Raw genomic sequence first — 27,270 nt, 5'->3', positions numbered from 1 at the left:
AAATAATCATGTTGCCTCTGTCTGTAGAGGATGGAGAGAGTGGAGGAAAATAGTATTTCAGGGGATTTTATTTCCATTTTTATAAAAACCAATGAATTGGTGAGGACTAGGCAATGTCTTTTTAGAAGTTATTTTGGCAAAATAGAATAGGTCACTAATTAGCAGACCTAATAACACTTCGGTAAATCTGAAGTAAGAGCGTATCTGACTCTCGGCCATGCATTTTTCAGTGTGAATTAGGATTCTTATCTTTAAGGACTTCTTAAAAATGATTCTCAGACTAGCTCTGTCTACTAGAGGAAGGGCTGAACTGCCATCTTCTCAAATATTTAGCTAGAAGCTCATTATAAAGGTAAAGGTTACAATTAAACTGTTCTATTTTAGTCAAATACTCTAAATAGACTAGACCGTCTGTGGAGGTGTGTGCTATTTATCTTCTAACCTTGTTCCAAAAAAGGATTGCAGGTGGATTATTTGGACACCTAAGCATCAAAACAACATTAATTAGAAGTGGGTAAGAAAATGAAAGGGACTAGCAAAGGAAATGACCTTCAATGAGTTTGGGAAAGAGACTAAACCTATATGTCATAAATCCTATACACTTGCTATGAGTGGTCAATCTTCAAATATATCTGCAGCCAAAAGAAAAATTGAATTTGTTACTACATCCAGTGTTCAGAAGATAAAAAAAAAAAAATGTTTGTTTAGCTTTCCTAGAGACTGAGACCTGACAGAAAATTTGTAAGAGGAACTTTATGAAAGTACACTCTGTAACGTAGTGAACAGTGTCCTCAATGATATCCCGGTGGTAGACAAAACAATTCTCTAGAAGAAACTAAACATTGAGAGAATGGTGCCGGTTGGAAGGTTATTCTCGATAAATGTTGCAAGTATCAGGGGTCTAACGTCTTATTTACTGACATGGCGTGCTGTTCAACACGTAGCCAGTCCAAGGCCATCTCTCAGCGATACGTTTATATCTTCCCAGAAGAGTGATAAAACTCAGTGAGCTTATCCAAGTCCTAACAACTCTACAGCCCCAGGCAAGCCTGCATCAGGCGAGCGGTCCCACCAACACAGCTGAACTCCTACAGACGGCTGATGCCGGACCCTTCTCTGAGCACATCTTCCGATGCTGGCACAGAGTGAAGCGCAGATTCTCAGCCCTGGATGGCGGAGGCTGAGCTTGATGGTGGGCTAGGGTACAAATCCCGGGAGAGAATCCTTTGTCAAAGTCATGAGCACTTTGACAGATAAACTGTAATTTCTCTGTTGACCTGTATGAGGCCTTTATTACGGCATCTTGTGATTAATCAACTGTGCTCCAAAAACCTTTTTGCTTTGTTCTCTACCCACCCGAATCCAGCCCAGGCACTGCTTCAGATTGGACCCACATCTCCTTACTTGATGCCAATTCCAATACATACTCCCATGTATCCTATGTTCCATCCACACTGGACAACTGTGCTTTTGTTCCTTAATACTGATACTAAATACCAACTTCACCTCCTTGCTCATGTTTTGGTCATGATCCAGAGTGGGGAAGGAACACCCAGGTAGAAAGAATAACATGAGCAAGGGCATGAAGTTAAATGTGGAATATTCCTATAGTCCAACATAGGACAAAATGAAATTAAACCCAGCCCTTACGGCCCATTTTCTATCCCCTAGGATTTAATTGCTAGTCTCATCCATCTCTGACCGATGCAGGATTTGCCCTCTACTGTTCATTTCTTCATTCCCCAAGTTCCCTCCCGTGTGCTTATATGTCTCGGGCTCCATGGGAGGGATGCAGGCAAGATTGGTCCCTGTTGCACAGAGCTTACTCTGGGAAGGGCTAGGTGAAGAGCAGGCTAGCACAAATAATTACATGCTGTGACAGATGCTATGAAGGCAACAGGCAGGGGGCTGTGGCAAAGAGTAACACGAGGAACCTAATTTAGAAGACTGCTCTGACAAACAACATTTAAGCTGGGCCCTAAAGGGCAGCGAGGAACAGCTGGATGGGGAAGGTGGGCAGGAAGGCCACTGTGACCGGAGTGAACGTAGGGAGGGTGCCATGGCACAGGGCCCTGCGGGGCAAGATTAGACAGACTTTATTCCAAGTGAGATGGGAAGTCACTGAGCGATTTAAGGGAGTGATATGGTATTTACTTCTTATCTTGAGTTTTTAGCCAAGTTTTGGTCAATTTGCAACCTTCTAAAACACCAGATATTTAGTACAATGAAAGAAAAACTCTAAAATGTTGCCAATGTTTTGTTTTTTTTTGAAAGTGGGACCCTGGTGTGGGTTTTTTTGTTTGTTTGTTTGTTTGTTTTTTTTAATCCCCCTGATATTTTCAATGTTAGTTTTTAAAGAAGCAGTTACTATGTTTAAAATAAGACAAAACTCACTATGACTGTTCAATGAAATTGAAAACAAAATGGTTCTAAAATAAATTACCAGTGGACAAAACACTGTGTGTGTTTTGTTTTTAAAATCCCTTCAGAAAGGGAGATATTTTTCTAAGGAGAATTTACTTTTCAAATTGTCGTCGTTGAAATATATCTGTTTAGCTCCCTGGTGTAGGCTGCTTCTCCAAAGGCTAACAGACATTCTTGGTTTTGTGTCTCCTTGTCCGTATGGGATAGTTTGTTCCTGAACGCTCCACTAGTCTAGAAATAAATGATGAGTGTGGTCCTTGGCCAAACAGGCTCCCTTGGAAAGAAGAGAGAGATGCAATAAAGGAGCACCGTCCCCTTTCAGCCCCTCTGACTGCCCCCCCCCCTTCCCCCCTTTGCTGGCCACTTGCTGGGAATATTTTTAAGACTTTGTGGAGAAGGTTCACCTTTGTCCTTAACAAAAGTGGGTCAACTTTCCCCGACCCTTTCTAACAAGTTATTCAGATGCGCTGCATGCATTAATCAACCTTGTCCACTCAAAATTAGCGATTCGCTGGAAATGAGGACACCTCTAATTCCAACGTAAACATATACAACGTTTCCCAGCTCACCTAAAAATGGCAGCTTTATTACCCAGGATCCTGAGGTGCTATTGAGAGAGTTTAGAGATGTGCTTCCTGAGCCTGAAGGACTTCATCTCAGGAAGGGAACGTAACATGAAGATACGGAAGATGTTCCAAGAGGCTTAGTGGTACGTGAGGAAAAACTGTCAAAGGGTCCGAGTTAGTTAAAGGTGAAAAAACTCGCTGCTCATCTTTGTCAGGCTGGAAGCTTTAGAAATTCAGCATACTGGATAACTGTACACGTACATGTACATGTGTCTGGCTTCTTTCCTACTGTGAGTGAGGAGGGTGGGGACCAGTGCAGAGAGGAGGCGCAGACAAGGAGGCAGGCAGAGCAGGGACCCTCGCTTGCTCCTTAACCAGAACAAGCATGTGTTTTCATGGTTTATATGTGTCATGCCAGGAAGGGCTCCTTCACTTGAAAGTGTTCAGAGTGTGTAGACCTGCTGTGATGTGTTTGACTTCCTTCGACAGTCCAGGCGCTGGGGTAAGCATTCTACACATTTCATTTAAATAATCCCTAAAAAATAACATGACACAGGTCCTAGTATTCCCACTTTACAGATGAGCAAACAGGGGTTCTGAAAGGATAAATAATTTGTATCACACAAACAGCTACTAAATAGCAGGGCCGGGACTCAAATTCAAGTCTGTCTGCTCCAAAGCCCATCCTTCCAACCACAACGCCACGCTGGATCTGTGCTTAAGGCTCAACGAGCACATGTTCACAGGCCCTGAAACAGCGCGCCAATAGCCAAAGCACAGATCTCAGCAACAGAGTCCAACGAAATGTATGAAAGTGTGTTTTCAGTGGGGCCCGCCGCCAAGATGCCACTTTTCTTAAAGAGGCTTTCACGGTGTAAGAAACAAGTTTTGGCCACAAAGGATGGAAAGAGGCTTCCAGACAGAGAGGAGAGCTTGTGCAAAGGATCTCCGCAAAGATCTCTTGGTCTGGGTGGAAGCTGCCTGGAGGGGAGGCAACCTGCTCTTGGCCTCTCCACACCCCAAATCTTTTCACCAAGGAACGTTTTAAAATGCAAGACAACGATAAAGAGGACTACTCAGAGGGAGGGTGGGGATAAAAGGGAGAGACCAACCAAAGAACTTATGGTCATACATAGGAGCCTAACCAGTGGTGGAGGACAATAGGGGGATGGGGGCATGAGTGGAGGGGGTTTGGAGATTGGAATGGAGAGGCTGAGGACAAATATGGGATACCTTAATCAATAAAGAAATTAAAAAATAATAAAATAAAGAGGACTAAAGGGGAAGTTTTCCCGGGATTTGAGGGTTGACATGGGCACTTTGGGGTCTACAGGGTGTGATCAGCCAGGATAGAGGGACAATCACTGGGGGAAACCATGAACAAAAAGGAAGAGAAACAAGGAGAGCCAGCCAGGGAGGTCAATCCCTAGTGCCTACTTCTTTAAATGGCACTATGGCTGCCTTGTTTGTTCAAAGCTAGTCATAGAAACCTCTTCAAAGAGGTGATGTGCCGTGTTTTCCCTCCTTTAAATGGTAAAATTCCTTCAGGTACCCTATTCTTTTCTTCCTTTCTTTTGTCATTTTTGTGGAACCATTTTTCTCTTCTAGGAAGTTGTCAAAACATAGGATTTTTTAACTTTAAAGAAAAACAGGACTGCAACTTGTCAAATCCCTGGAAATAGTCTGAACCCAGAAGAGTTTACACAGAAAAACACACCTTGAAAACCCCGAGACCATCTGGCCAGGAGACCTCCGTCTCTCTGACAACACTCCCGCAACGGTGGGAGGGCTAGTCCTGTGATCACTGAAGTGAAAACCGGGCAGGAGAACAAACAAGAGCGGGCAGGTTTCAAAACAACATAGTCTAGTTCCTGTTTTACTGAGCTTCAGACCCGTGTCACCTCCCAAGGATAACATGGGCCTGAGAAGGGACTCAGGAAAAAGGCTTGTTCCTAAAACGCTGACTACAAATCGAGACACGCTAAGGGAGGGGGCTATGTGAGGGGAGCCCAAGACGTACACTGGAAGCGATCACTCACGGCCTCTTGTTCCATTTTGTGTTTGCGTGGCTACAGCATCGGCCTATTACAGCAGTAACCACAATTTCTCTGAGTTATGCGCATTTGCGGTTATTAGGTTTGCAAGCATGAGAATCGTCCTCCTCAGGCACTGAAAATACCTGATGGTCAGAAGTGGGTGCAGCCCAGGAAGGGATGGAAAAGAAGCTGGAATGTCCACGCCCCCAGGGAGCTGGGTAGACCCAGGTAGAAACTTATTTGCAGGTCAGCAGGACAAGCCAGCACTCTTCCCAGGACCTGTAGTCAAGCTGACAGGATTTCAAATGAGAGAAGGGACCTTCTTTTACAAAAATGAGAAAAGCACACAGTGGTGCCACAAGAATTCCTGTGTGAATAAAGTGATAAATATTCACCTGTAGCAAAAATCAAGAGAAGTCTCCAATTGCCCTGACCGGATAGCTCGGATTGGTTAGGCGTAGGGGTGTCGAACTCAATCAGAGAAGGGGCCAAAATCTAAAATCCAGCCTAAATCGCGGGCCGAATGGTTTACTGAACAGTCATAAACTGTCATTGTGATGGAAATGCAGCGGAGTGCAGTGATGACAGCGCGGTGTGGGCCACATTGCAAGGCCTGGCGGGACGGATTTGGCCCGCGGGCCTTGTGTTTGACACATGTGGGTTAGAGCGTCATCCCAATACTCCAAGGTTGTGGGTGTAATCCTTGGTCAGGGCACATACAAGGATCAGCCAATGGCCTTGGCGGGTGTGGCTCAATTGGTTGAGCATTGCCCCATGGACTGAAGAGGCGCCAGTTTGATTCCTGGTTGGGGCACATGCCCAAATTTTGGGTTCTGTCCCTGGTCAGGGTGTGTATGAGAGGCAACTGATTGGTTTCTCTCTCTCTCTCTCTCTCTCTCTCTCTCTCTCAAGTCAATAAAAATGTATTTTTCAAAAGAATCAACCAATGAATGCATGAATGATGCATAAATAAGTGGAATAACAAATCGATGTTTCTCTTTTCCTCTTTCTTTCTAAAAATCAGTAAATAAAAAAAGAGAAGCCTGCAATCATTTGAGAATCCTGAAAAATCTATGTAAAATTTGGACTTTCTCGGCAATATCTTGGATAGACAAACATTCAACCAAACCGGCTTGCTCTTCCTTCCAGCGCCTCCCCCTGCAGGTGCCAGTTCCTGCTGATGTTCTCCAGCTGCCAGCCCCCGGGATTGCGGAACATGTTTACTTGCTGTTTGGTTTTAGGTAGGAGGGTTACTGAGAAGCGTCATTTTGCACTTGGGGAAGGAATGAAGAAGACGGGTGGGGGGTTGGGGGTGGGTCATGCCAGAGAGGGTGGGCAGAGGTGAGAAGAGCCTCAAAGTGGAAGGAAAGCCGAGGGCAGCTGTGCGCTGCAGGCACCACCTGCTTGTTTACGGTAGGTGATCATCATGAGGCCAATTACCTGAAATTTCTGGAAGTGTAGGCTTGTCTTCTTTCCAGAAGTCCCCATCACAAACAGGAAGTCCGGGGTTAGCACAAATGGCACTCTCTCCTTATTAATGCCCAGGAAGCTTTTGTAATTCCCAAGAATGTGCCCAAAGTCAATATGAAATAGATTTCCTTAAAAGAAGAAAATGTCTGACATCATTACACTGGCATAAGTGCTTGTAACAATACTCTGGCTTGTTTACTTCTCAAGACGTGTTTTTAAGTTGCCTGACAATGAACTATCTTGGGTGACAGAGCTATTTTTACACTGTTTTATCAGCTGGTGATATTTTTCGTTTCAGCAGGTGTGTGTAGTTAATGGCCACAAAGCACTCTTTGAACCAAGTGTGTTTTCTTTACCCTTCCTGTGTTCTTTAAATGAGAGTCAAATGTTATTAAAAAAAATTCTTGCCTCAGAATTATTCTTAGAAATATAAATCAAAACTCTGGTTAATATGACTTCATTATGCCCAAGACTCTCTTAGACACTTTGTGTAATTCAAGATAGACTGATGTTTCAGTCCACTTGGGGGAGGGACATTACCTTTTACTTTTGAGTAGCATGTTAGAAGTAAATCATTTGAATTTCCTTTGGGTCAATTTCTTCCATCACAATTGTCACCATCACCATCACAATTACCATCATCTCTTCTCATTTGTATAGCTTTTTCATATGTAGGATCAATACATTATTGATTCTCATAGAAAGAAAAGTGGTTTACCCAGATATAGTGCTTTGTCCAGACTCTACTCTTAAGTTGGTCCAAATTTCCTTTTTTTTAAAAATCTTTATTGTTGAAAGTATTACATATGTTCTTCTTTTCCTCTATTAACCCCTTCTAATCCACCCAAGCCCCCTGCCCCAGGCCTTCACCAACCTATTATTCTTGTCCATGGGTTATGCATATACACATACAAGTTCTTTGATTAATCTCTTCCCACCTACCCACCCATCCACCCCTGCCTTCCCTCTGAGATTAGACAGTCTGTTCCATTCTTCTATGTCTCTGGATCTATTTTGTTTATCAATTTATTTTATTCATTAAATTCCACACATGAGTGAAATCATGTGATACTTATTTTTCTCTGACTGGTTTATTTTGCTTAGCATAATACTCTCCAGGTTCCTTCATGCTGTCACTAAGAGTAAGAGAACCTTCTTTTTTATTGCTGCATAGTATTCCATGATGTAAATGCACCACAGTTTTATTGATCTGAATTCCTTAGACAAAAATTTCTTGGCATGGTAGCCAATACTGACCACTGTCAGAGTGGACAGTGAACTAGTGAGCAGAGGTAGGTTGGGGAGACACAGCATTTTAGATTTAAAGGTCTATATCTGCCGAAACCCGTTTGGCTCAGTGGATAGAGTGTTGGCCTGCGGACTGAAAGGTCCCAGGTTCGATTCTGGTCAAGGGCGTGTACCGTGGTTGTGGGCACATCCCCAGAAGTGGGTGTGCAGGAGGCAGCTGATTGATGTTTCTCTCTCGTGGATGTTTTTAACTATCTCTCTTCCTTCCTCTCTGTAAAAAATCAATAAAATTAAAAAAATAAATAAAGGTCTATATCTGTGAGTTCTTTTGTTTGCTTTTCTATAACATTTGACACTGTTGATCGTGCCCACCTTCTTCACTAGCTTCTGGGATATGATCTTATCCTAGCTACTCTCTGACTTATATTTCTTAAGTCTCATTTCCTACATTCCTCACTCCTGTGCAATCTAGGGCGACCACAGAATCCGTGTCCCTGTATGATAATGACTTCTAGAAATGTGCTCCAACCTTGCATTCCATTTGAAAAAATCCCTCTGTGCTGGGGGAGGTGGAGTTAGTGCTCAGTGGGTACAGAGTTTCAGTTGGGGAACATGAGCAAGTTTTGGGAAGGAATGGTGGTGATGGCCGCACAACAATGCAAATGTACATAATGTCACTAAAGTGCATTTACAACAGGTTAAAGTGGCATATTTCATGTTATATGTATTTTACCACAATTTTTTTTTAAAAGGTTGTAATAAATAAACTCACCTGTCTCTGTAATCATAATGTTGTCGTTGTGCCGGTCGCCTATTCCAAGAACAAAGGTTGCCACACAGTAGCCAGCACAGGAATAAACAAATCTCTCCACAGCTGCCTGAAACTAATTCAGATGCATCTGAATGTTAGTTGTGTTCTAACCACAGAGAGCAGCATGAACCTATCGCAAATGGCTTTCCACAAGACCTCATTCTGGGAACCATTTTCAGAGAGCAAACTAGTTGTGTGTTGTTCCATCAACATTATACCTGTTAAGTGCCAACTTTCTCGTCGCTCTACTTACATCTTAGGCAAAGATTCAATGATTCACAAGAGCAGGAGGAGAAAACAAGAGAGGCAAAGGGCAACATCAATGTAATCAAAGGGGTCACTTCCCCTCCAGGTGTCACTTGTCAACAACTACACAGAACTCGGGATTTCTTCGTCATTGGTGAACATGTGTTAAAATGTGACGGGGTCACAATCCATATGTAGAACAGACTAATAAGTTAAGGTGACCAGACGTCCTGCTTTTGGTGGGACAGCCCCGATTTTTAACAATTTGTCCCGTGTCCCAGGACGCGGGACAAATTGTTAAAAAGTGGGATGTCTGGTCACCTTCTAATAAGTGCTATACTAATTACATTGCCTTCCCCAAAGCCTGCTAACCATGTCAATGAGAAGCACTAATAAATCCTGTGCAGAACTTTTATTAAACGACAGCCCACGGCTTGCGAAGGATTCAGCACATGTACTTCAGGGGAATGTGAAACTCACATGTTCAGCATCCACAATTTGCCATTTAGGTTAGACTGACGTGCTAAATGAGTAAGCGCTTTATAGGGTGTGTGCTGTTTCCCAGGTAGGAAGACGTTTATGCATGGTAACTAATTTTTTTTTCTGCTGAACAACAAACATGGACTGTCATAAAAAGGGCTACTACATTATTTCACAGAAACCAAATTGGACGCAAAGCGTGCCTGATAACCAAATGAAAAGCACATGCTCGTGGAGTTCTGAACAGAGCCTGTCTGCTTTACACCGCGACGGTAGGCCACCACGGGGAGGTGCCTGCAACCCTCACGGCCTCACGGACAAAGCGCCTCACGACATACACCAGGAGGCATGCCGCTGGCAGATCCTTTAGAAAACGTGACATCGATATTGCCACGTAAAAGGACAACTTCAAGAGCCTTCGGAGTGGGGAGAAGCGGGAGCCCACCTTTTCTTCGATGGGGCATTTTTCTTTAAGCCAGTGGTTCAGGACTTCATCTTTAAATGCTCCCGTGTTGCCCACGGTGCTCTGCTGGATTTTGGCAATTGTTGTGGCATCTTTCACAATCTCGATCATTCCTACAAGAGGAGGCACACCGTTGGATGGAGACTGGGGCCTCGTGCCGGGCCAAGAGGAAAAATGGCTATGTCTTTTTGTTGACTGGAGGGCAGAGAGCTACTTGCCAGGCTTATGCTGTTGTTTTTCTTAAGAAATAAGAGGAAACAAAAGGAGGAGAATGTGGAAGCTGGGTGGCACAAGCTTAATATTACTGCGTGAACAGAGGAAAGGGTTGGCTTTGAAAGGTATTAAGTAAAAGCATTTATGGGCTGAGCATATCCCTCCTTTTTTGGCAACCTGTGCCTTTTCCTTTATTTTTTTAAGTTATAGGCCAAATGAAATGATTTTGTATCGTTCTCAAATCAGAAACTTGAATAAAAATGTTTGATTGGCCCAGCTGTCGTGGCTCAGTGGTTGAGCGTTGACCTATGAACCAGAAGGTCAAGGTTCGATTCTCTTAACAGGGCACATGCCCTGATTTCTGGACCTAGCCCCACTGTAGGACTTGCAGGAGGCAGCCAATCAATTATTCTCTTTCATCATTGATGCTTCTATCCCGCTCTCCCTCTCCCTCCCTCTCAGAAATAAATATAAATATATATGAAAAAATGTTTGATTGAAATAAAATGTTAAATATTCATAAAAGTGTCTAAAAGTAGAGTATGTAATAGCTTTAATAATGTGAATTCTGGGATATTAAAAGAAGTGACAGAATTTCTATTTTTAAATGTTATATGTGAGGGAGAAGTTCAGTGTGCCATGTAACAGTTAAAGTTTACAGGTGGAAAAGTAAAGAGGGAGGAGCAAGTTCTAACTAAAATCATTTCCATGTATAGTAACAAGGCTTTGAATCATGCATTCATTTATCTTCAATATATCCATATTAAATTGAGAGTCACATTCACCAGCCTTGGAACACTTTCTTCCTTTTTATGGATAAAGATTGTAGTAGTAATTTGTCAGTTAGCAAATGCCTACACTGAAGGAATTATGATCTTTTAAAAGTAACTGAGTGATACACCCACCTCCTGAAGTAAGCACATACCTATTTTGTCACCAGTTGAAATGCAACCATATGGCAGGAGGCACAAATCCAAAGATTCAATCTCCCAGATGGACTCCATGATTCGTAGAATCTGGGTATCAAAACACAAAAAGGTTTCCATTATAAATGTATATATTTATTCTTCTGGAAAAAATCTTATCTGATAACACATTTTTTACACAAAATATATTAAAAAAAAACATTTTTATTTATTTATCAACCTGGTACTCTGAAGTTTCCATTCCTTGGGAGCCTATTAATTTTCGTCCCTGATACTTACCTTGGGGAAGAAGATAAATGGATTTCTTTTGAGATAGGTTTTAGCCCCAATTCATCTCTTCCACTCCAGTTATGTATATTTTACCACAATAATAAAAAAAAAATTCCATTCTACACATAAGGCACTCTTGGGCTATAACCAAGACAACAATAGCAGCAATCACAACGACAGCTAACATTTACTGGGTGCTGTTTTATGTGATCTTTTGCATTTACCTTATAGTGTGGATGTAATTATTATTCACATTCTGCAGGTGAAGACACTAAGGCTTAGAGAGCTTAAATAACTTGTCCTTATCTGCCAAGCAAAGTGCCTTAACAATAAGACAAAATACATAAGGTTCAAGTGCAAACTTTGCCTCAAAATGAGAAGAAAATGAGTGACATTTTGTGGTTTTCAGTTATATGTTCAAATAATTCAAAAAAGGTTACCGATTTGTTGGAAATTAAATGAACTTTCAAAAGGTTTTGAACTTTCAAAAGAACTTTCTTTTTATTTTTAATAAAACTTTATTTCCAGGGAAAAATACATTCTTGAAAAGAGAGCAAAAGGTATTATTGTTTCCATATTAGAAATAAGCAAAAACAGGAACATAGAGGGAATTGAGAACAGGTCCTTAGTTTTAAATAGTCTACATTTATAGCACTGTGGTTTGCCTATTTTAAGTAAATCATATTAAATATTAGAAATTATGTTACCTCTACAATATTGAACATCTAAAATATAGAGGATATCACTAAAGTTTATCCAGACATGTTAGAACATACAAAAATGATTAACACTGGATACCTTCATCATTCATCTCCTCTAGCAATCAGTTTCCGCTTGTTATTTAACTACATGGTTTCTACAGTCACCCCTCTGTTCATCTTGTTTCCCCTTCCTATTAAATAATTCACTTGAGTTTGTATTATGTGGATGTGTATCAAAGATGATGTATCTAAGAAAAGCACCCATGCATACCGTATGTAGCTATGTCTATAAATATGAATAAAAGTGAATGCTTGGAGATAAATACATCTACGTTCTGTGTTACCAAACTAGAAATGGGACATATAGGTGAGGGAAGTATATCCGACTATTTGAACATGTTGGATATGCATCCTCTCAGGAATGACAGAACTATGATGCTCACTAGAATGCATATCTAATTGTCCACAGCCATAATCCCCCAGTGAAACTATTGTGTAATCATTGTTCATCATACAAGATAGGAGAATGGGAATAGAGTCAGTAGAAGGCATTTTTTAAATATATATAATATACTAGAAATATTTTTTCAGATAATTGAAAAAAATCCTTCACAGTAGCATACCTGTAAAATAAGCATGTCTTGGCGCAAATCATCGCCATGTTTAAAAATAATTCCAATTGTCTCATTTGATAGAGCTGTAGGATCGGCACATTTAAACTCAAGCCACAGGGGTTTTTTCTTAGAGGCCATCACTTTACACTTTTCAACCTAGAAAGAAACAGTCAGATGTTTTTATACATAATGAACACATCCTCTTGTGAAGTATCAATACAAATAACTGGGACAAACTCCTAGTTGGAAAATGATTTTCAATGATTTAGGTAAAAAATACAGAAAGTATTCTCATCAAATCTGAAAATGCTAGTGAGAGTAAATTCACAACACTTAAATCAGTGGTTCCCAAAGTGTGTTCCAAGGAACCTTAAGTGTCTGTGAGGATGCCTAAAGCTGTAGCAGATCCCATCCTCTGTACATCCCATTCTCAAAGGATTCTGCTACAGAGCAATTTGGTTTATATATTTGGGCTCCCTCTAAGATTCAAGTTAAAAAAAAAAAAAAAGAATTCTACTGCTACCACAATGTCTAAAATCTATTATTGCAGAATCAGATGCAATAGGCCAAATATAATAAGATAAAAAATAACTGCAGTAAACAGAAATCTAGCACTCAGGTACAACACCTCCTCCCTCCAAAAACAACTCCGTACATCTAAATAATCTCAAGAAACTTTGTGGAAAATGTGACTTAGCAGACACTCACTTCAAATAAAAAATATCTTAGGAGTTCTGGCCAAAAGTGATTTCACCATGCATCAAAAATGTGACGTATCTAAGATGTATTTAAGCATAACAAAAAAGTAAAAATAAGCAAACACAATCCAAAACTGTATTAATATGCTATTATTCCTAACAGTCTCTCCTGACTAAGGATAGAGGAAAGTGTGTCTTTTCACTATAGGGCCAGTTTACTGCGAATTGGATATAAAATAAACTTGAAGAGAGGAGCATCCCCTTCTTTCCAGGGGAAATATCTTTCAAAAATAAAGGTGGAATAAAGAGTTTGACAGACAAACAAAATATGAAAGAATTTCTTGCCAGAAAACTTGCACTTTAAAGAAACATTTAAGGCTGAAGGAAAATGATGCCAGATGGAAACTCGGACTCATACAAAGTAATGAAGAGCTCCAATAATGGAAAATGTGTGGGTAAATATTAAAAAATGTTGAATCTATTAAACCTGTTAAATCTATTTTTAACTGTTCAAAGCGAAATAATAATAATATATTGGGTTTACAACATTATGTAGAAATTAAAAGCATAACAAAAAAGTATAAAAATGGGAGGAGGTTAATGGAAATATATTATTGTAAGATTCTTCTTAAGCATATATGAAATGGTTTATTATTTGAATTAATCAAGAGTGTGATTTTGATGTAAGGACAAATATTTAGATCAATGGAACAAAATAGAGAATGTAGATATAGATCCACATGGTCAGATGATATTTGACAAAAGTACTGCCAACATATTTTTTGTTAAGGTTTAAAGAATTTTTTTGAGCCAAGGGTCGAGGAACTGGCTCAAAAGCAAAACCTCAGAGGACCAAAAAAATGCTCTAGGAATAGCAGTGTTGCAGTCCTGTTTATACATTTAGAATTAAAGGGAGAAAATGTGAAATCCATTGGTGGTGGGCTAAGGAGGCAGGAGAAAGCAAAGCAGAGAAATCTCTAGGATCAGAGAAAAAGGAAAATGGAGAGAGACATACTTTTACATTAGTGGGTATAGGATAGGTAACATTGAACAATTACAACAAACAGAGATCGTATGTGGGGAACTAGATAACAACAAACTTCCTGGTAGTTGTGCTATGTCCAGTGAGTATGTTTCTGAGGGGTTTGACAAAAAAATTTACTCTGACGTTTTTAAGGTATGTTATCCTAGATGCACAAGAACACTGAACAGGTCTTGCTTAAGGTAAAGATTAACTTTTTACTAAAGAAGTTATAACTCCCTGCCATGACCTGCCCAGGTGGGAATTAATGATCTGTGTGGTTACTTTCAGTCATTGAGTTTGTCGCGCTTGCCACAAAGCCCCCCTTTGTTCACATACCACTGAAGAGAGATTTACTTGCTCAAGGTCAGGCCATAAGTGGCAGAGACCTGATTAGAAACTCAGATTTGTCTGGTTTAGTGCTGATTTAGTTTGCTGTATCATGTGGGCCCCTGGCATCAGGCTATCCAACCTGCATAATTTCTCTTTGCAGAGGTTTGCGACCACTCCCCAGCCTCAGGCCACCTTGGGTACAGCCCCTGACAAAACCACTGCCTCTTGAACCGTGGTCAGCCTTATCATTGGTCAGTGCCCGCAGAGCTGACCTTGGCCCCTGGGAACAGCAGACCCCAGGGAGACCTCAGCCGCCTTTGTTTGCCAACATATTTAAAGGACAGTCTTTTCAACAGATGGTGCTGAAAAAGTTGGATATTCAGATTTAAAAAATGAAACCTGACCTTTATCTCACCCCATACACAAAAATCAATTCCAAGTAGATCAAAGACTTAAATGTAAGCATTAAAACTATATAATTTTTAGAAAAATATTTGTTATATTGACTTAGGCAGTATTTCTCAACTTTGGCACTGTTGACATTTTGGGATGGATACTATTTTGTTGGGGTGTGTGTGTGGGGCGCTGTCCATACCTTGTAGGATATTTAGCAGAATTCCTGGCCCTACTAGATGTTAGCAGCATTTTCCTAATTATAACAATCAAGGGACATTATAAACTATCCCTTGGTGTGTGTGTGGAAGGAGGGTGGGGGTCACCCCAGGTTGAACACTATTGGATTAAGCAAATATTTCTTAGGATGCAAAATGCCTGAGCCATAAAAAAAGCTGACAATAAAAAATGAAAGCCTTCTGCTCCTTGAAATATACTACTAGGAAACTGAAAAGGCAAGCCACAGATCGGGAGCAAATATTTGTAAAATGTGTACTTGATAAATAATTTGTGTCTAGAATATATAAATAACTCATAAATAAAAATAAGAAGGCAACCTACATTAAAAATGAATAAAAGATGTAAATAGAAATGTCTCAAGAGAAGATGAAAAAATAGGCATATGAGAAGATGTTTAACATCATTAGGGAAATGCAAATAAAAACAACAATGGAATACCACTTTTCTTTTTAATAACAAGTGTTGGCTAGAATGTGGAACAGTTGGAACTCACATATATACTGCTGGTGGGAATCCTATATAATAAAAGCCTAATATGCAAATTGACTGAACTGCAGAATAAACGGTGGAATAACTGGTCGCTATGATAGCCACTGACCACCAGGGGACAGACACTCAATGCAGGAGCTTCCCCCAGCCTGCAGGCCCCAGGCCAGCCAAGGCAGGTGCTGAGGGGGGGAAGGGGAATGTAAGGGAGGGACCAGTCACCCCATAGATCAGCCCTGATCACTAGCCAGGCCTAGGGAACCTACCCATGACAATGAATGGTACTGTCACTTTAAAAAACATAAAATGACACACATGCACCATTTGACCCAACTATCTCATTGTTAAATGTTTACTAAAAATAGAATGGAAAACAAATTGTGGCATACCTATACAAAGAAATACTTGCAGTAATAAAAAGAACATACCACAGATATACACAGCAACATGAGTAGATCTTAAAAGCATTATGCTAAGTAAAAGAATCCAGATACAAAAACTACATATAGTATGATTCCACTTCATAGAATTCTAGAAAAGGTAAGATTATATAATATGGGAAAAGGAAATGACTGACTAAAAAAGGAAAGAACTTTTTCTATGGAAATGTTCTGTATCTTATTGTGGTGATGAACTGTACATTTAAATGGACACATTTTATTGCATGTAAGTGATTCCCCATGAAAGTTGATTTAAAACAAAATGTGTGGGAGATTGACTGGCGATGAGGCTTTCAGTATCCAGTCTTTAGAGAAGGGCTTGGCACACATTTTCAAGACCTGAAGAGCATGTGGGGACATCGAGGCGATACCTACCACCAGGGCTCCTGCTATCAGTCCAGGATCGTACGGAACTCGAAAGCTCTTGGGGAGATTCAAATTCTGTAGGTTTTCAAGCTTTTGCTTAAGTTGTGAAATAACTGTAATTGTCAAAAGCACACAAGAGTTATATGAGTTCAAGAAATTACCAATAGTATCTACAACATTTCCTGAAACCATCTGGTGTAGTGTAGGGGAGGAGAAAAGGGTGTCTGTCTTCGAGGAACTAACCATTTCAGGTCACAAGATAAGTCAGGTTTACCGGGAGCAATACACTCATTTACACCTACCACAACAAGGGTTAGAAACAGGGGAATAGGAATGGAATAGCAAGGCAATCAGGTAGAGAGGATGTTTTAAGGATAATGCTAAGAAATTGATACTGTGGTTTTCTTTCTAGCATGTAAACTGCCATCTGACTTGGGGAACAGACATTTGAAGACCAGATTAAATAGAATTTGGTTAGGGTTCTGCAAAATCTTTTCAAAAGACTAAGGCTGTGTGGAGATTATTGAACAGCTTCAAAAATTTTAAAGCAAAATAGATAAATTAAAAATTACTCCCTGTATAACAGACAGGCTGGAGGCCAGTACATATGTTCCCCTTTACTTATAATAAAAATACAAGTAAGATAAGTATTATCACTATTATTTTTAGGACAGAGCATTATTGGTGTATTGGAAAAGAATAAAAGAGAAAAAGTGGAAATTCTAAGTAATCAGTTTAAAATACTGGCTGAATATATTAGTGAGTGTCCGTTATGAGTCATAATGCTGTGTCTAAGTATATGAACAAGAGTAAGACATATTTTCTAGCATCAATACTTATACAGTTTAGGAGACCAGAAAGATGTGTTGATGACTATAATTTAATACAATATCAACAATGGGAATTCAGAGAAAGAGTGATTAATTTTCTTAGGGCAGGGACAGGATTTATTTTTTAAAAAATATATTTTTATTGATTTCCAAAAGGAAGGGAGAGGGGGAGAGAGAGAGAAATATCAATGATGAAAGAGTTAATACATTACTAGTATTGATTGGCTGCCTTCTACAAGTCCCCTATTGGGAATCAAACCATGACCTCCTGGTTCATAGGTTAACAATCAACCGCTGAGCAAAGGACAGGATTTCTTGGGCAAAGGACAGGATTTCTTAGTGATAAGAAAACAATATTGGAAATGTCTTTAGAGAAGAGGTGACATACAATGTTTTATAAGAAGTATCCTGACATATACAATACATATATAATATACTAGTAGCCCTGCACATGAACTTGTGTGCCAATGGCTCTCTGTGGGGCCTGGCTACTTCGCGCCCACTGCCCAGAGGCTCTCTGCGGCCCACAGGCCCATCCATGGCCCGGTGCAAAACGCTTGCCTGTCACCACAGCCGGCGATAAAGCAAGCATTCCGCCAGGTCGCTCACACTGCCCCCTCTCAGTGGCCACCCCCCTGGGACAGGGGGACTCCTGTGGGGCTGAGAGGAGTGGGTGCCACCATCTTGTGGCTATAGACACTGCCATCTTTGGGATGGAGTGGTGGTTAATTTGCATATGGTCCTTCTATTAGATAGATAGGATGATATATACACATGTATGTATATATAGTTATGCCCAAAATTTTAAATAGCTTATCAATAATTCATTACTTTAAAAGACTGAAAATTATATGCATATATTGAAAGATAGGGAAAAAAAGGTGAATATTTGAAAATAACTTATCTTTGTGTGCATGTGTGCACAATTGTTCTTGAAACACAGATGTTTCATCTGCATAATGCTTTAAATTTTTTTTAGAGTTTAATATCTATAATAAACTCATCATTAAATATATATATATATATATTTTTTTAAAAAATATGTGTATATTTTTAAAACTATGTTAACTTGTAAAGGGAGACCTGTAAATTTGCTTGCGCCATGAAGGCAGAAGATAAAAATATATATTTTTTTTTTTTTGCTGCTTTTAGGAATGTACGAATTGCCTTGGAGAAGGAAGAAGAAGCACAGGGTTAGAGATGAAGAAATTTGGAAAGAGAACCAAGAAAATACAGCTACCATACCTTGGGAGCTGACGTCATACTTTTCGGCAGAGAGCGATTTGATATCAATGGTAACTTTCTGTAGCATCTCAATGACTTGGACCTGCTGGGTGAAGTCATGCAGCATGGCGGTGCCACAGCCCCTGAGGTAGGCTTCCAGGATCACGGCGAACCTCTGCTGATAGTGCCGCGACTGGGCTATCTCACTTCTCAGGAACCAAAACAAGAAGTGACCGATTCTTTTGTTCTGAGAGCGGGAACAAGACGGTTAACATTACTGTGACTGATGCTCTAGGTCTACCAGCCAATTCCCAATAATTTCTAAAATGCCATGCTACTACCAAAGAAGTACTTACTCTTAAGCCACGCTTCAGCAGAAATCTGGCGAGGGCGCTGTCATGGTAAGGCTCAAATTTCACAGCCTGAAGGAGGAACACATTGGCATTTGTAGGGCTGCATTCCATGTTGGTTAATCAGGGAAGGAAAAGTGGAGAAACACTGGTGCTCTGCCTTGGTGGGCTTTATGGGTAGGGTGATGAGACTCTCACCAGTCACTTAAGTTCAGTCCTTTCTTTTCAAGGACACTCTCCGCCAAAGTGAACCACTTGCTTAAGGACCAGGAGTAGAAGCCAGAATTCCTGACTCACAGTCATGTGCTGCTGATAACGTCAGGGGAAGGAGGGGAAGGCCTTTGTTCCCATCAAGGGCTTACTTGATTGATTGGAAGGATAGAAGGGAAAGGTGGAGATGGCTATAACCAATCTGTAAAAGTGGAAGGTAAGTGAGGTTGTGGGAGAGAAAACAGACAGTGGAGATCTAGCACCTGTGAGGAGAAAAATATGTGTACATGTGAAGATCCTAAAAATCTTTTCACTGCTCTTCAGCTCAAGATGTGTGTCTGTCATGCCACGGGCAAGTCTGAGCTGGCTCACTGGTTCTTACTGCAAGGAAACAGCAGGCCTGGACCCATCCATACCATGTGATCACAACTCCCTGATACCCTGCGGTGTGTACAGAGCTTTCTGCCGGAAGCCTCTTACTTTATAAGCTTCCCCAGGTTTCATAGTGTTTGGTAGTGTTCACATCACTTGAAGATAGAGATGCTGACTTTGATATTAGATTTATGACTTAATACAAAGAACCCAATAAAATGTGATAAATCCTAGTGGGTCATGATATCTGTTGTATCATTCCCTGTACTTTTCTGTAACTCTGCAATAGTCCATGATTTTAAAAGGAGCCAGACTAACCAATTTGGTTTGGTTATCATATACTATGCATATATAAAGTATAGGGAAGATATCATGTCATGCACAAACATGAAAAGGGGAGGCTTAAGGTTAAATATCTCAAAGTATTTCCTTTATAAATAGACATGGCCTATCATTTTTTCAGATGAAACGAGAGAAATTTCCATTTCAATTTATGTTTTCACATCATAAAGGGCCTGGTGCTTTTTGGTATGATTTCCACTTCTTTCTCTGATTTTCCAGTTTGGAAGTGATCAATACTGACTTGCTAATATTTCATTATCCCCATACTTGCAAAGATGCTTTCCATGGTCAAATAGGACCAGTTGTAGCTCCAGTTGAGGGCGTGGTAATTTCGCCACCAGTACTCACTTCAGAAATGTCTTAATTTTCTAACCCTAATGTCAGTTTTTCCAACCTGAATGTCTCAAATAATTTTACAAATGACTGCTCTTCACATTTACAACCACAAACTCAAAGCTCATATTACTTATTGACCTTATCTCACGTAAAAACACTTCCAAGAAAACCATTCATTTTCCAATTCTTCAAAGTTTACTTGTGGAAATGACAATGCAAAAGAATCCGAGGTGGCCTTGGGACTTAGAACACATTCATGCAAATTTGGTTTATGTTCTGTTTGTTGTGAGAGCTAGAAAGCTGAAGATAATTGTGTTATTCTAAAATGTTCGTGAGTGGCATGCTAGTATCTGCTCTCATGGCCAGAGAAAAATATTGGAAATATTTGATAGATGAAGGCAAAGGCCAAATGTATTATTTCAAGTATCTGCTTCATGGAAGGAGAAGATTCAGAGTTAAAGTGCAGAGTATCCAGAATGCTCATCAGAAAACTCCAGGGCCTCTCTGTCAATCAGATAATAATTAGACAGTTTAGAGCCTAACACTGAACCTGGGAAATCCTAATGATCTCAGGCTCAACATCACCTATTCGAGACTGTCTCTGCCGAAACCGATTTGGCTCAGTGGTAGAGCGTTGGTCTGCGGACTGAGGGGTCCCAGGTTCAATTCCGGTGAAGGGCATGTACATGGGTTGCGGGCACATCCCCGGTAGGGGGTGTGCAAGAGGCAGCTGGTCAATGTTTCTCTCTCATCGACGTTTCTAGCTCTCTATCTCTCTCCCTTCCTCTCTGTAAGAAATCAATCAAATTTATAAAAAAACAAAAAAAAAACAAAAAACTGTCTCTGGCTTTTTCAATCTAAATTAAGTGTCCCCAGGACCCCTAACTGTTTTCTCATAGTACTCTGTAGTTTTTCAAAAGTATTCACCACAATTTGTTATTAAATATCTGCTTGTATGTACGCCATGTAATGTTAGGAAAACTGTGCTTATGGGAATACTTTGTTCTAATTCGGCTTCTCCATGAACCACAAGCTACCCGAGGGCAGAGACCGGCTCTGTTTTTATCACTGCTCTACATCCAGCATCCAGGACAGTGGAAGCGCCATGTCCTTGTTGGTGAATTAATGAATAAACACTTCTGCACTCTAAAATAGAATTTCTACTCCAATTTCTTTACTTTCTTGTCAAGCAGCATGATCTAATTTGAGATTGGCTACAGTGAGCTGAAGAACCGCTCTCCTTTGTTTAACTTCCTAAGAAAACCTTAGGAAGTTAACGATGTAGTCTCTCTTGACCCAGGGAAAGGAATGAGAACAGGAGGGGAAACGCAGTGCCAGGCCTGTCTGAAAAGAGGGGCTTTCAGAGTCCCATCCAGGTATGAGGTATGAGTCATGAATTGTGAGAGAATAACCTTTTCTCTCTAGGACAGTGGTCAGCAAATTGAGGCTTGTGAGCCACATGTGGCTCTTTGGCCCCTTGAGTGTGGCTCTTCCACAAAATACCATGGCCTGGGCGAGTCTATTTGAAAGAAGTGGCGTTAGAAGAAGTTTAAGTTTAAAAAATTTGGCTCTCAAAAGAAATTTCAATTGTTGTACTATTGATATTTGGCTCTGTTGACTAATGAGTGTAAGAAGCGGTTATAGGGTTAAGCCTTGGACTGACCTGCTGGCAAAGTCACAAACAAGTCCCAGCTTGGAGGGCACAGCCCTCTACGCATAATTAAGCTTGATCCTGTGACTGCTCCCTAGACCCTTCCTGGGTAGCTAGTGGGCTGTGGGAGGGGCAGTAAGTGCTGCCACAAGTATCTTAATTTCAGTCTTTGAAAGTATGGGGCACATTAGTTAGCCTCTCTCTGACAATTAAAATATTAATTTGACCTCCACCGTAGTCATTGGGAGAGTTAAGAGTGATAATACACAACAAGCATGTATATCACTTGGAACCTGACACAAGGGAGCATTCCATATATTGAATTTATCACTCACACAATAAATGAGAACAAAGTGTTCCCATAGGGCCGGTTTTCCTAAAAAGTGGAAATATTACCATCTTCAAAGTGCCTGCCAGAAGACCCATAAGGACAATAAAATATATATATATATGGATCCGTGTACTACTTTCGGAGGTGATCTCTTCAGATCTGCTTTGACAGATCCTGATGCTCTGGGCAAAGGGAACTGGATGACCACCGAATGGGGCGCCTGTGCAAATGCAAACCAATCCCTGGAGAAGAGGCTCTGTCAGTAGCCCGGGCGCCCCCTACCTGGACCAGCTGCAGCAGGTAATTCAGCACGTCATCGTCCTCCAGACTCTCCAGTTTCTGAACCGCGATGGCTCTCACGTTTTCATCCGAAAAGTTGCAGTCCAGGAGCTGCATGGTCAGCCCGACGTCCAGAGCACTTTGATCCCAGACCTCCCTCCTGGCTAGCAGCTGGTACGTCTTCGCCACCATTTCTTGCTGTCCCCACTTCACCGAGCTGAACAGCTTGGGGTACGCTTTCGGATGCTTCAGGCTCTCGTACCTGAAGTGCCAGAGCAGTTCCTTGTCCTCGGCCGTGAGCGGGTTCAGCGGGTCGGTGGCTATGATGGCCTCCAGTTGCTTCCGGAGCTGGTTGGGCATCTCCGCCCGGACCCGGTCCCCTTCCGGGTCGGAGGAGGGCCGATGCTTGGGCAGGGCTATGGGGTGGCAGTAGTTGTCCAGGAGGATGCAGATGGACATGGAGCTGTCCTTGTCCGGGTTGGTGGCGGACGTGAGCTTGTCGGCGTTGAAGCTGCCTTGGTCCTCCCCTTTGCCCGAGATCTGCCACATGTGCAGCACGTACTCGCCGTGGCGCAGCAGGAACCGGTGGTCGATGAGCAGCAGGTTCACGTAGTACAAAAGCTGAGCTTTGCCCTTGGACTCCGGGGTCTCCGCGGAGGCCTTCCCGGAGAGCGCCGGGGCCTTGCCGCAGTAGATCTGCAGGTTCAGCAGGGCCCCCTTGGGCAGGTCCTTGATCTTGATGCTGAACTCCAGCCACACGTTCCAGAGCACCTCCTCCGTGAAGGGCTTGGGGCTGGTCCTCCGCTGGCAGAGCACCTGCTGCCCGTGCTGGATGTTGGCCTCCACGAACACCGTGAGGTCGGCGTTCCGGGGCAGCACGGGGATGTCGATGCCCCTGATCTTGACCCTGAACTTGCGGTCGCAGTCCCACAGGGACACGGTGAACACGCTCTCGTGGTCCTTGCCGTGGATGGTGAGCTGCTCGTGGTAGCCGGTGACGCCGGTGCAGTCGTCCACCAGCGGCCACTCCTCCTTGCGCACGGCGTCGCGCGCGGGGTCGGGCGGCGTGTCCAGCACCAGGTGGATCTCCTCGCCGTGCTTGAGGCAGTGCCGCACCCACTGGAAGTTCTTGAGCGGCGTCTCCCCGACCAGGTACTCGTCGCGGCCGCACACGCGCAGCACGAAGTCCCGCTCGCTCTGGCTCTCGGGGATGTCCATCAGCGACTTCTTCTTGGCCATCTTGGCGAAGAAGCCGCGCAGGACGGCGCCCGGCGTGTCGTCGGCCGAGACCTTGACGGTCTGGCTGGTGGTGCCGCGGTGCAGGACGATGAAGATGCAGTGGTTGGGGGCGATCTTCCGCAGCAGGTACTCGGGGAGCGGCTTGGAGGTCACCCAGGGGTGCATGGCGTAGAGCTGCGGGTCGCGGCCCGCCACCTCGGCCAGGCGCGGCGTGACCAGGCGGCGGCGCGTGAACTCGAGCTCGTCGTCGTGCACGTTGCTGACGTCGGTGACGTCGTAGCCCATGAGGGCGGTGAGCTGGCGCTGGAAGGCCAGCGTGTCCTCCGAGGGGCAGCGCCGCTGCACCACGTGGATCTGGCCGGGGCTGCGGCGCAGCGCCTGCCAGTAGCGCAGGCAGTCCAGCGTCTGCACCACCTGGTGCCGGTCGTAGATCTCGTACCACTGGCCCTTCTTCTGGTAGAGCAGCTGGAAGTGGTCGGGGCCGAGCCGCTGGTAGAAGTCGGCCGCCGAGCTGGTCTCCAGCGCGCGGAGCCACACCTGCGCCTTCATCTGCTCCACGTTCCCGTGGCCGGCCACGTGCAGCAGCGCCGTCTCCGGGGCCTTGCCGCTGCCTCCGCCGCTGCTGCTGGCGCTGCTGCGCTGGCTGGTGGGCAGCACGAACTCGATGGGGATGAGCTCCATGGAGGACAGGCTGGCCGCGGAGGAGCCTCGGGGCTTCATCCTCCGGCGCCTGCAGCGGTTGTCCTCTCTCAGCACCACGGGCGGCGGCTGCTCATGGCTGCTCTCCAGCTCCATGCCCTGCAGCACCTGGGAGCAGCGGAGAAACAGAGGGCTCTGTCACAGGGGAAGGCGCTTTCCGGTTTGCTTTTTTTTTTTTTTGGCTGCGAGATGGCAGAAGAAGGGGTTGGGAGAAGGACTGGGACGCGCTCACGGGGATACAGGAGCTTTGGAGTCGGGACCCAAGCCATGCATCTGATCCCGCCACTTAGGGTCTGGTGACATGAGCTCGTTAACCTCGGAGCCGGTTTCCCGTCTGTCAAATGGAGTGGTTATACAGCTGAGGGTGGAGGTGAGAATTGAATAAGGTTTATATATATATATTCAGTATGGATGATGGGTTTATGGGGGTTCAGTAATCATTCTCTCTACTCTCATTGTGTTTGAGAATTTAATTGGATCGAGGAGACATGTGAGGCACTCATCCAGCATGGTGTCTGACATATTATCATGACTCAAAGTGCTACTTGTTTTTAAGCATCCTGAAAGGCATGGGTGAGTGAAACAGTCCCGTTAAAAGATCAGCTCCTCGTTTGCAAGATGCACTGCGAAATGCTAACACACGCCTCTTTGAAAACAGGCCTCTGACTTACTTCCTTTTTGTTCGGTCTCACACTTATTGGGACCCAGATGCTTTACTCAGCCTCAGGGCATATTCTCTGTGTTCAAACTTTCTGGTTCAGGAATCTACTCCCTGGTCAACTTCCTGTCTCCCACCCCCCCCCCCCCCCCCATTATTTTTCTTACTAGTTAGGAAAGGTGATATCAGAATCGGTAGTTTCAACCAAGAACATTTGCAGTCATTCAACATTTTGAATCATGAAATTCTGGTTGTCGTTGCTATATTAGGGCAGTGTCTTCGGGGAGTCACCCAAGGCAGCACTCTCTGAATAGGAACATCCAGGTAGTTTTAATTTTGTTCCAGTTCATTCCACCTCCCTCTGCGTTAGACAGTGGAGGAGCCATAGGATGGAAGGAAGGATTTCTGGGCTCCAGTAACCTGCTGTTTGGATCCCAGTTCATTATTTAACTCCTTTTTTTTTTTTTTTTTTTTTGCTCTAATATTTTCATCTCTATAACAAGAATTCAAAAGTTTCTTCTCATCAGTGTATTCACTTTTGCTGTAAATACAGGATGCCTCAAAAAAGCATATACACACGTTAACAGCTGATAGCTCAATTTTGAAAGTGAAATGTATTTTAACAAACACCGCCTTTATAATTATTCAAAGTGTGTGTATACATTTTTGAGGGATACCCTATATTTAAGGAGTTCCTCCCCTGCACAGAGCATTTAAGTATAAATTTGACATACTGCAGTGAGACAAATTTCGAATAATTATTGAAATACTAAAATATTAAGTTGAAATATAAATAAGGCATTTTTCTTTTAATATTTAGCATCACTGTTGTAAGATAGTATATTTTAAATAAGAAACAACTTCTGACACAAAAATTAATGTTTCAGAAAATATCACTCTTTTAAATGACTAATGTTAAGGAGACTCATAACTAATTATTTCTTCAAGAAACAGTGGAGCATTTGACAGACACCAAAAGAAGAGTTTGATTACAAGATAAGGAAAGCAAATTTCATTAGAGCCAAACTTCTGTTCAAATCTTAGCTTAAAGTTACTTTTAAAGCCAACATCCCCTCTCAAAATATTATGAAGTTCTACTTAGTGAATACATGAAACCAACTGTCCTGATTCACTGTCTCTTGCAGCTTAAAACAATCATTAGTAATATTGCTACATTATAGAATATCTAACAAAGAAGAGAACTGTAAGATATATTAAACTGACACTTGAAATAAAATAGGTGTGCATTTAGGCAGTGTACAAATACACAGCAAAAACTTCAGTCTCAGTGGCCCCAAACAGTCTTTCAAGATACAAAATGCAGAAAACAGGCAGACTGAATACTCACTGCTATCCTTCATGGTCAAGGTTATGAAGTGTTCGCCTTTTGGAGAAGACATTAGAAACACTGGTGAGTACAATAATGGCCAGGCATGCACTGGTAAAACCGTGAAGCCTGGCAGGGACAGACTCCTGTGTTCTTCTTCCTCCCAAAAACAAACAAACAAAAAACTGATGCACCTGCAAAGCTATTGCTGGAACCTCGTGGATACCCACTCATGTAGGTTGCACTAGACAACAAAACAGAGACCTTCAGGGGTAGTATCCACCCAAGAACTGATTGCAGTTCCAGATAAAAATACTCTAGCTGAGAAGGAAGTGTTACTATTCAGAGTCAGACCCAACAAAAGGCAAAAAATAGAAAGGGGGGAAAAAAATACCTGATAAAGCAGTGGAGGTGATGCCGCTGAAGGATCATTTGTTTAGTTTCTGAAAACAATAAATTCGAACCTACCCAGTGTGCCTCTAAACTCTTCCGCTTTTCTGGGTCTCCCTCCGTATCCAGATGCAGAGGAAGTGTTGCAGTTACCAGGAAGGAAGTTTTAACCAAGTTGATTATACGTGTGATTGCTCATTTTAAAAGTGTCAGAAATGCATTTCCTGTGAATAGCACAGAGCGGAGTGCGAGCGTGAGCTGTGTTTACCATATTTTAAACTCTTTGAACTAATTTTTTAATAATTGTGAGAGGCTGAAACAAATTAAAATTACATAGATCCACACAAAAAAATACACATTCATGAGTCATAAACACACGGAATATTTTCTAGTTAGTTCTAAGTAGAACAGGCTTACCAGTTACAACATTAGAGAGAAACAGCCCAGTAGGAAGGTATTTAAAGGATAAATCCTTTAGTCCTGAAAAGTCCATTCAATTAATTTTCCCTCCTGGGAATTCAAATGATCCCTTGTTCATACACTGTACCAGAGGGGGTGGGAGAAGAGAAATTAGTGATCTCAGGCAC

The 27,270-nt window shown here is 42.4% G+C and overlaps 1 protein-coding gene across 3 annotated transcripts in view; it reads right to left on the bottom strand.

The window, feature by feature from the left end:
• PIK3CG (phosphatidylinositol-4,5-bisphosphate 3-kinase catalytic subunit gamma) overlaps nt 1-26,841 on the bottom strand; it is a 32,484-nt gene extending 5,643 nt beyond the window's left edge. The window contains exons 1-10 of one of the 3 annotated variants that reach the window (XM_036429722.2): nt 26,762-26,841; nt 22,374-24,416; nt 18,856-18,921; nt 18,521-18,746; nt 16,455-16,558; nt 12,478-12,624; nt 10,883-10,973; nt 9,727-9,857; nt 8,517-8,628; nt 6,467-6,624 (exon numbers count right to left, since the gene is read on the bottom strand). In XM_036429722.2, the coding sequence (XP_036285615.1) occupies nt 6,467-6,624; nt 8,517-8,628; nt 9,727-9,857; nt 10,883-10,973; nt 12,478-12,624; nt 16,455-16,558; nt 18,521-18,746; nt 18,856-18,921; nt 22,374-24,404 (3,066 nt within the window). In that variant the 5' untranslated portion in view covers nt 24,405-24,416; nt 26,762-26,841. Of the gene's footprint in view, nt 1-6,466; nt 6,625-8,516; nt 8,629-9,726; nt 9,858-10,882; nt 10,974-12,477; nt 12,625-16,454; nt 16,559-18,520; nt 18,747-18,855; nt 18,922-22,373; nt 24,417-26,314 lie in introns of all 3 variants that reach the window. The other 2 variants (XM_036429720.2, XM_036429721.2) reach the window with 2 other exon arrangements.
• Between the last annotated feature and the right edge of the window lie 429 nt (nt 26,842-27,270).

Source organism: Pipistrellus kuhlii, unplaced genomic scaffold (assembly GCF_014108245.1).
Source record: "Pipistrellus kuhlii isolate mPipKuh1 unplaced genomic scaffold, mPipKuh1.p scaffold_m20_p_10, whole genome shotgun sequence".
Taxonomy (NCBI): Eukaryota; Metazoa; Chordata; class Mammalia; order Chiroptera; family Vespertilionidae; genus Pipistrellus; species Pipistrellus kuhlii.
The sequence above is the reverse complement of the archived record's forward strand: the minus strand, read 5'-3'. Positions and strand labels throughout refer to the sequence as shown.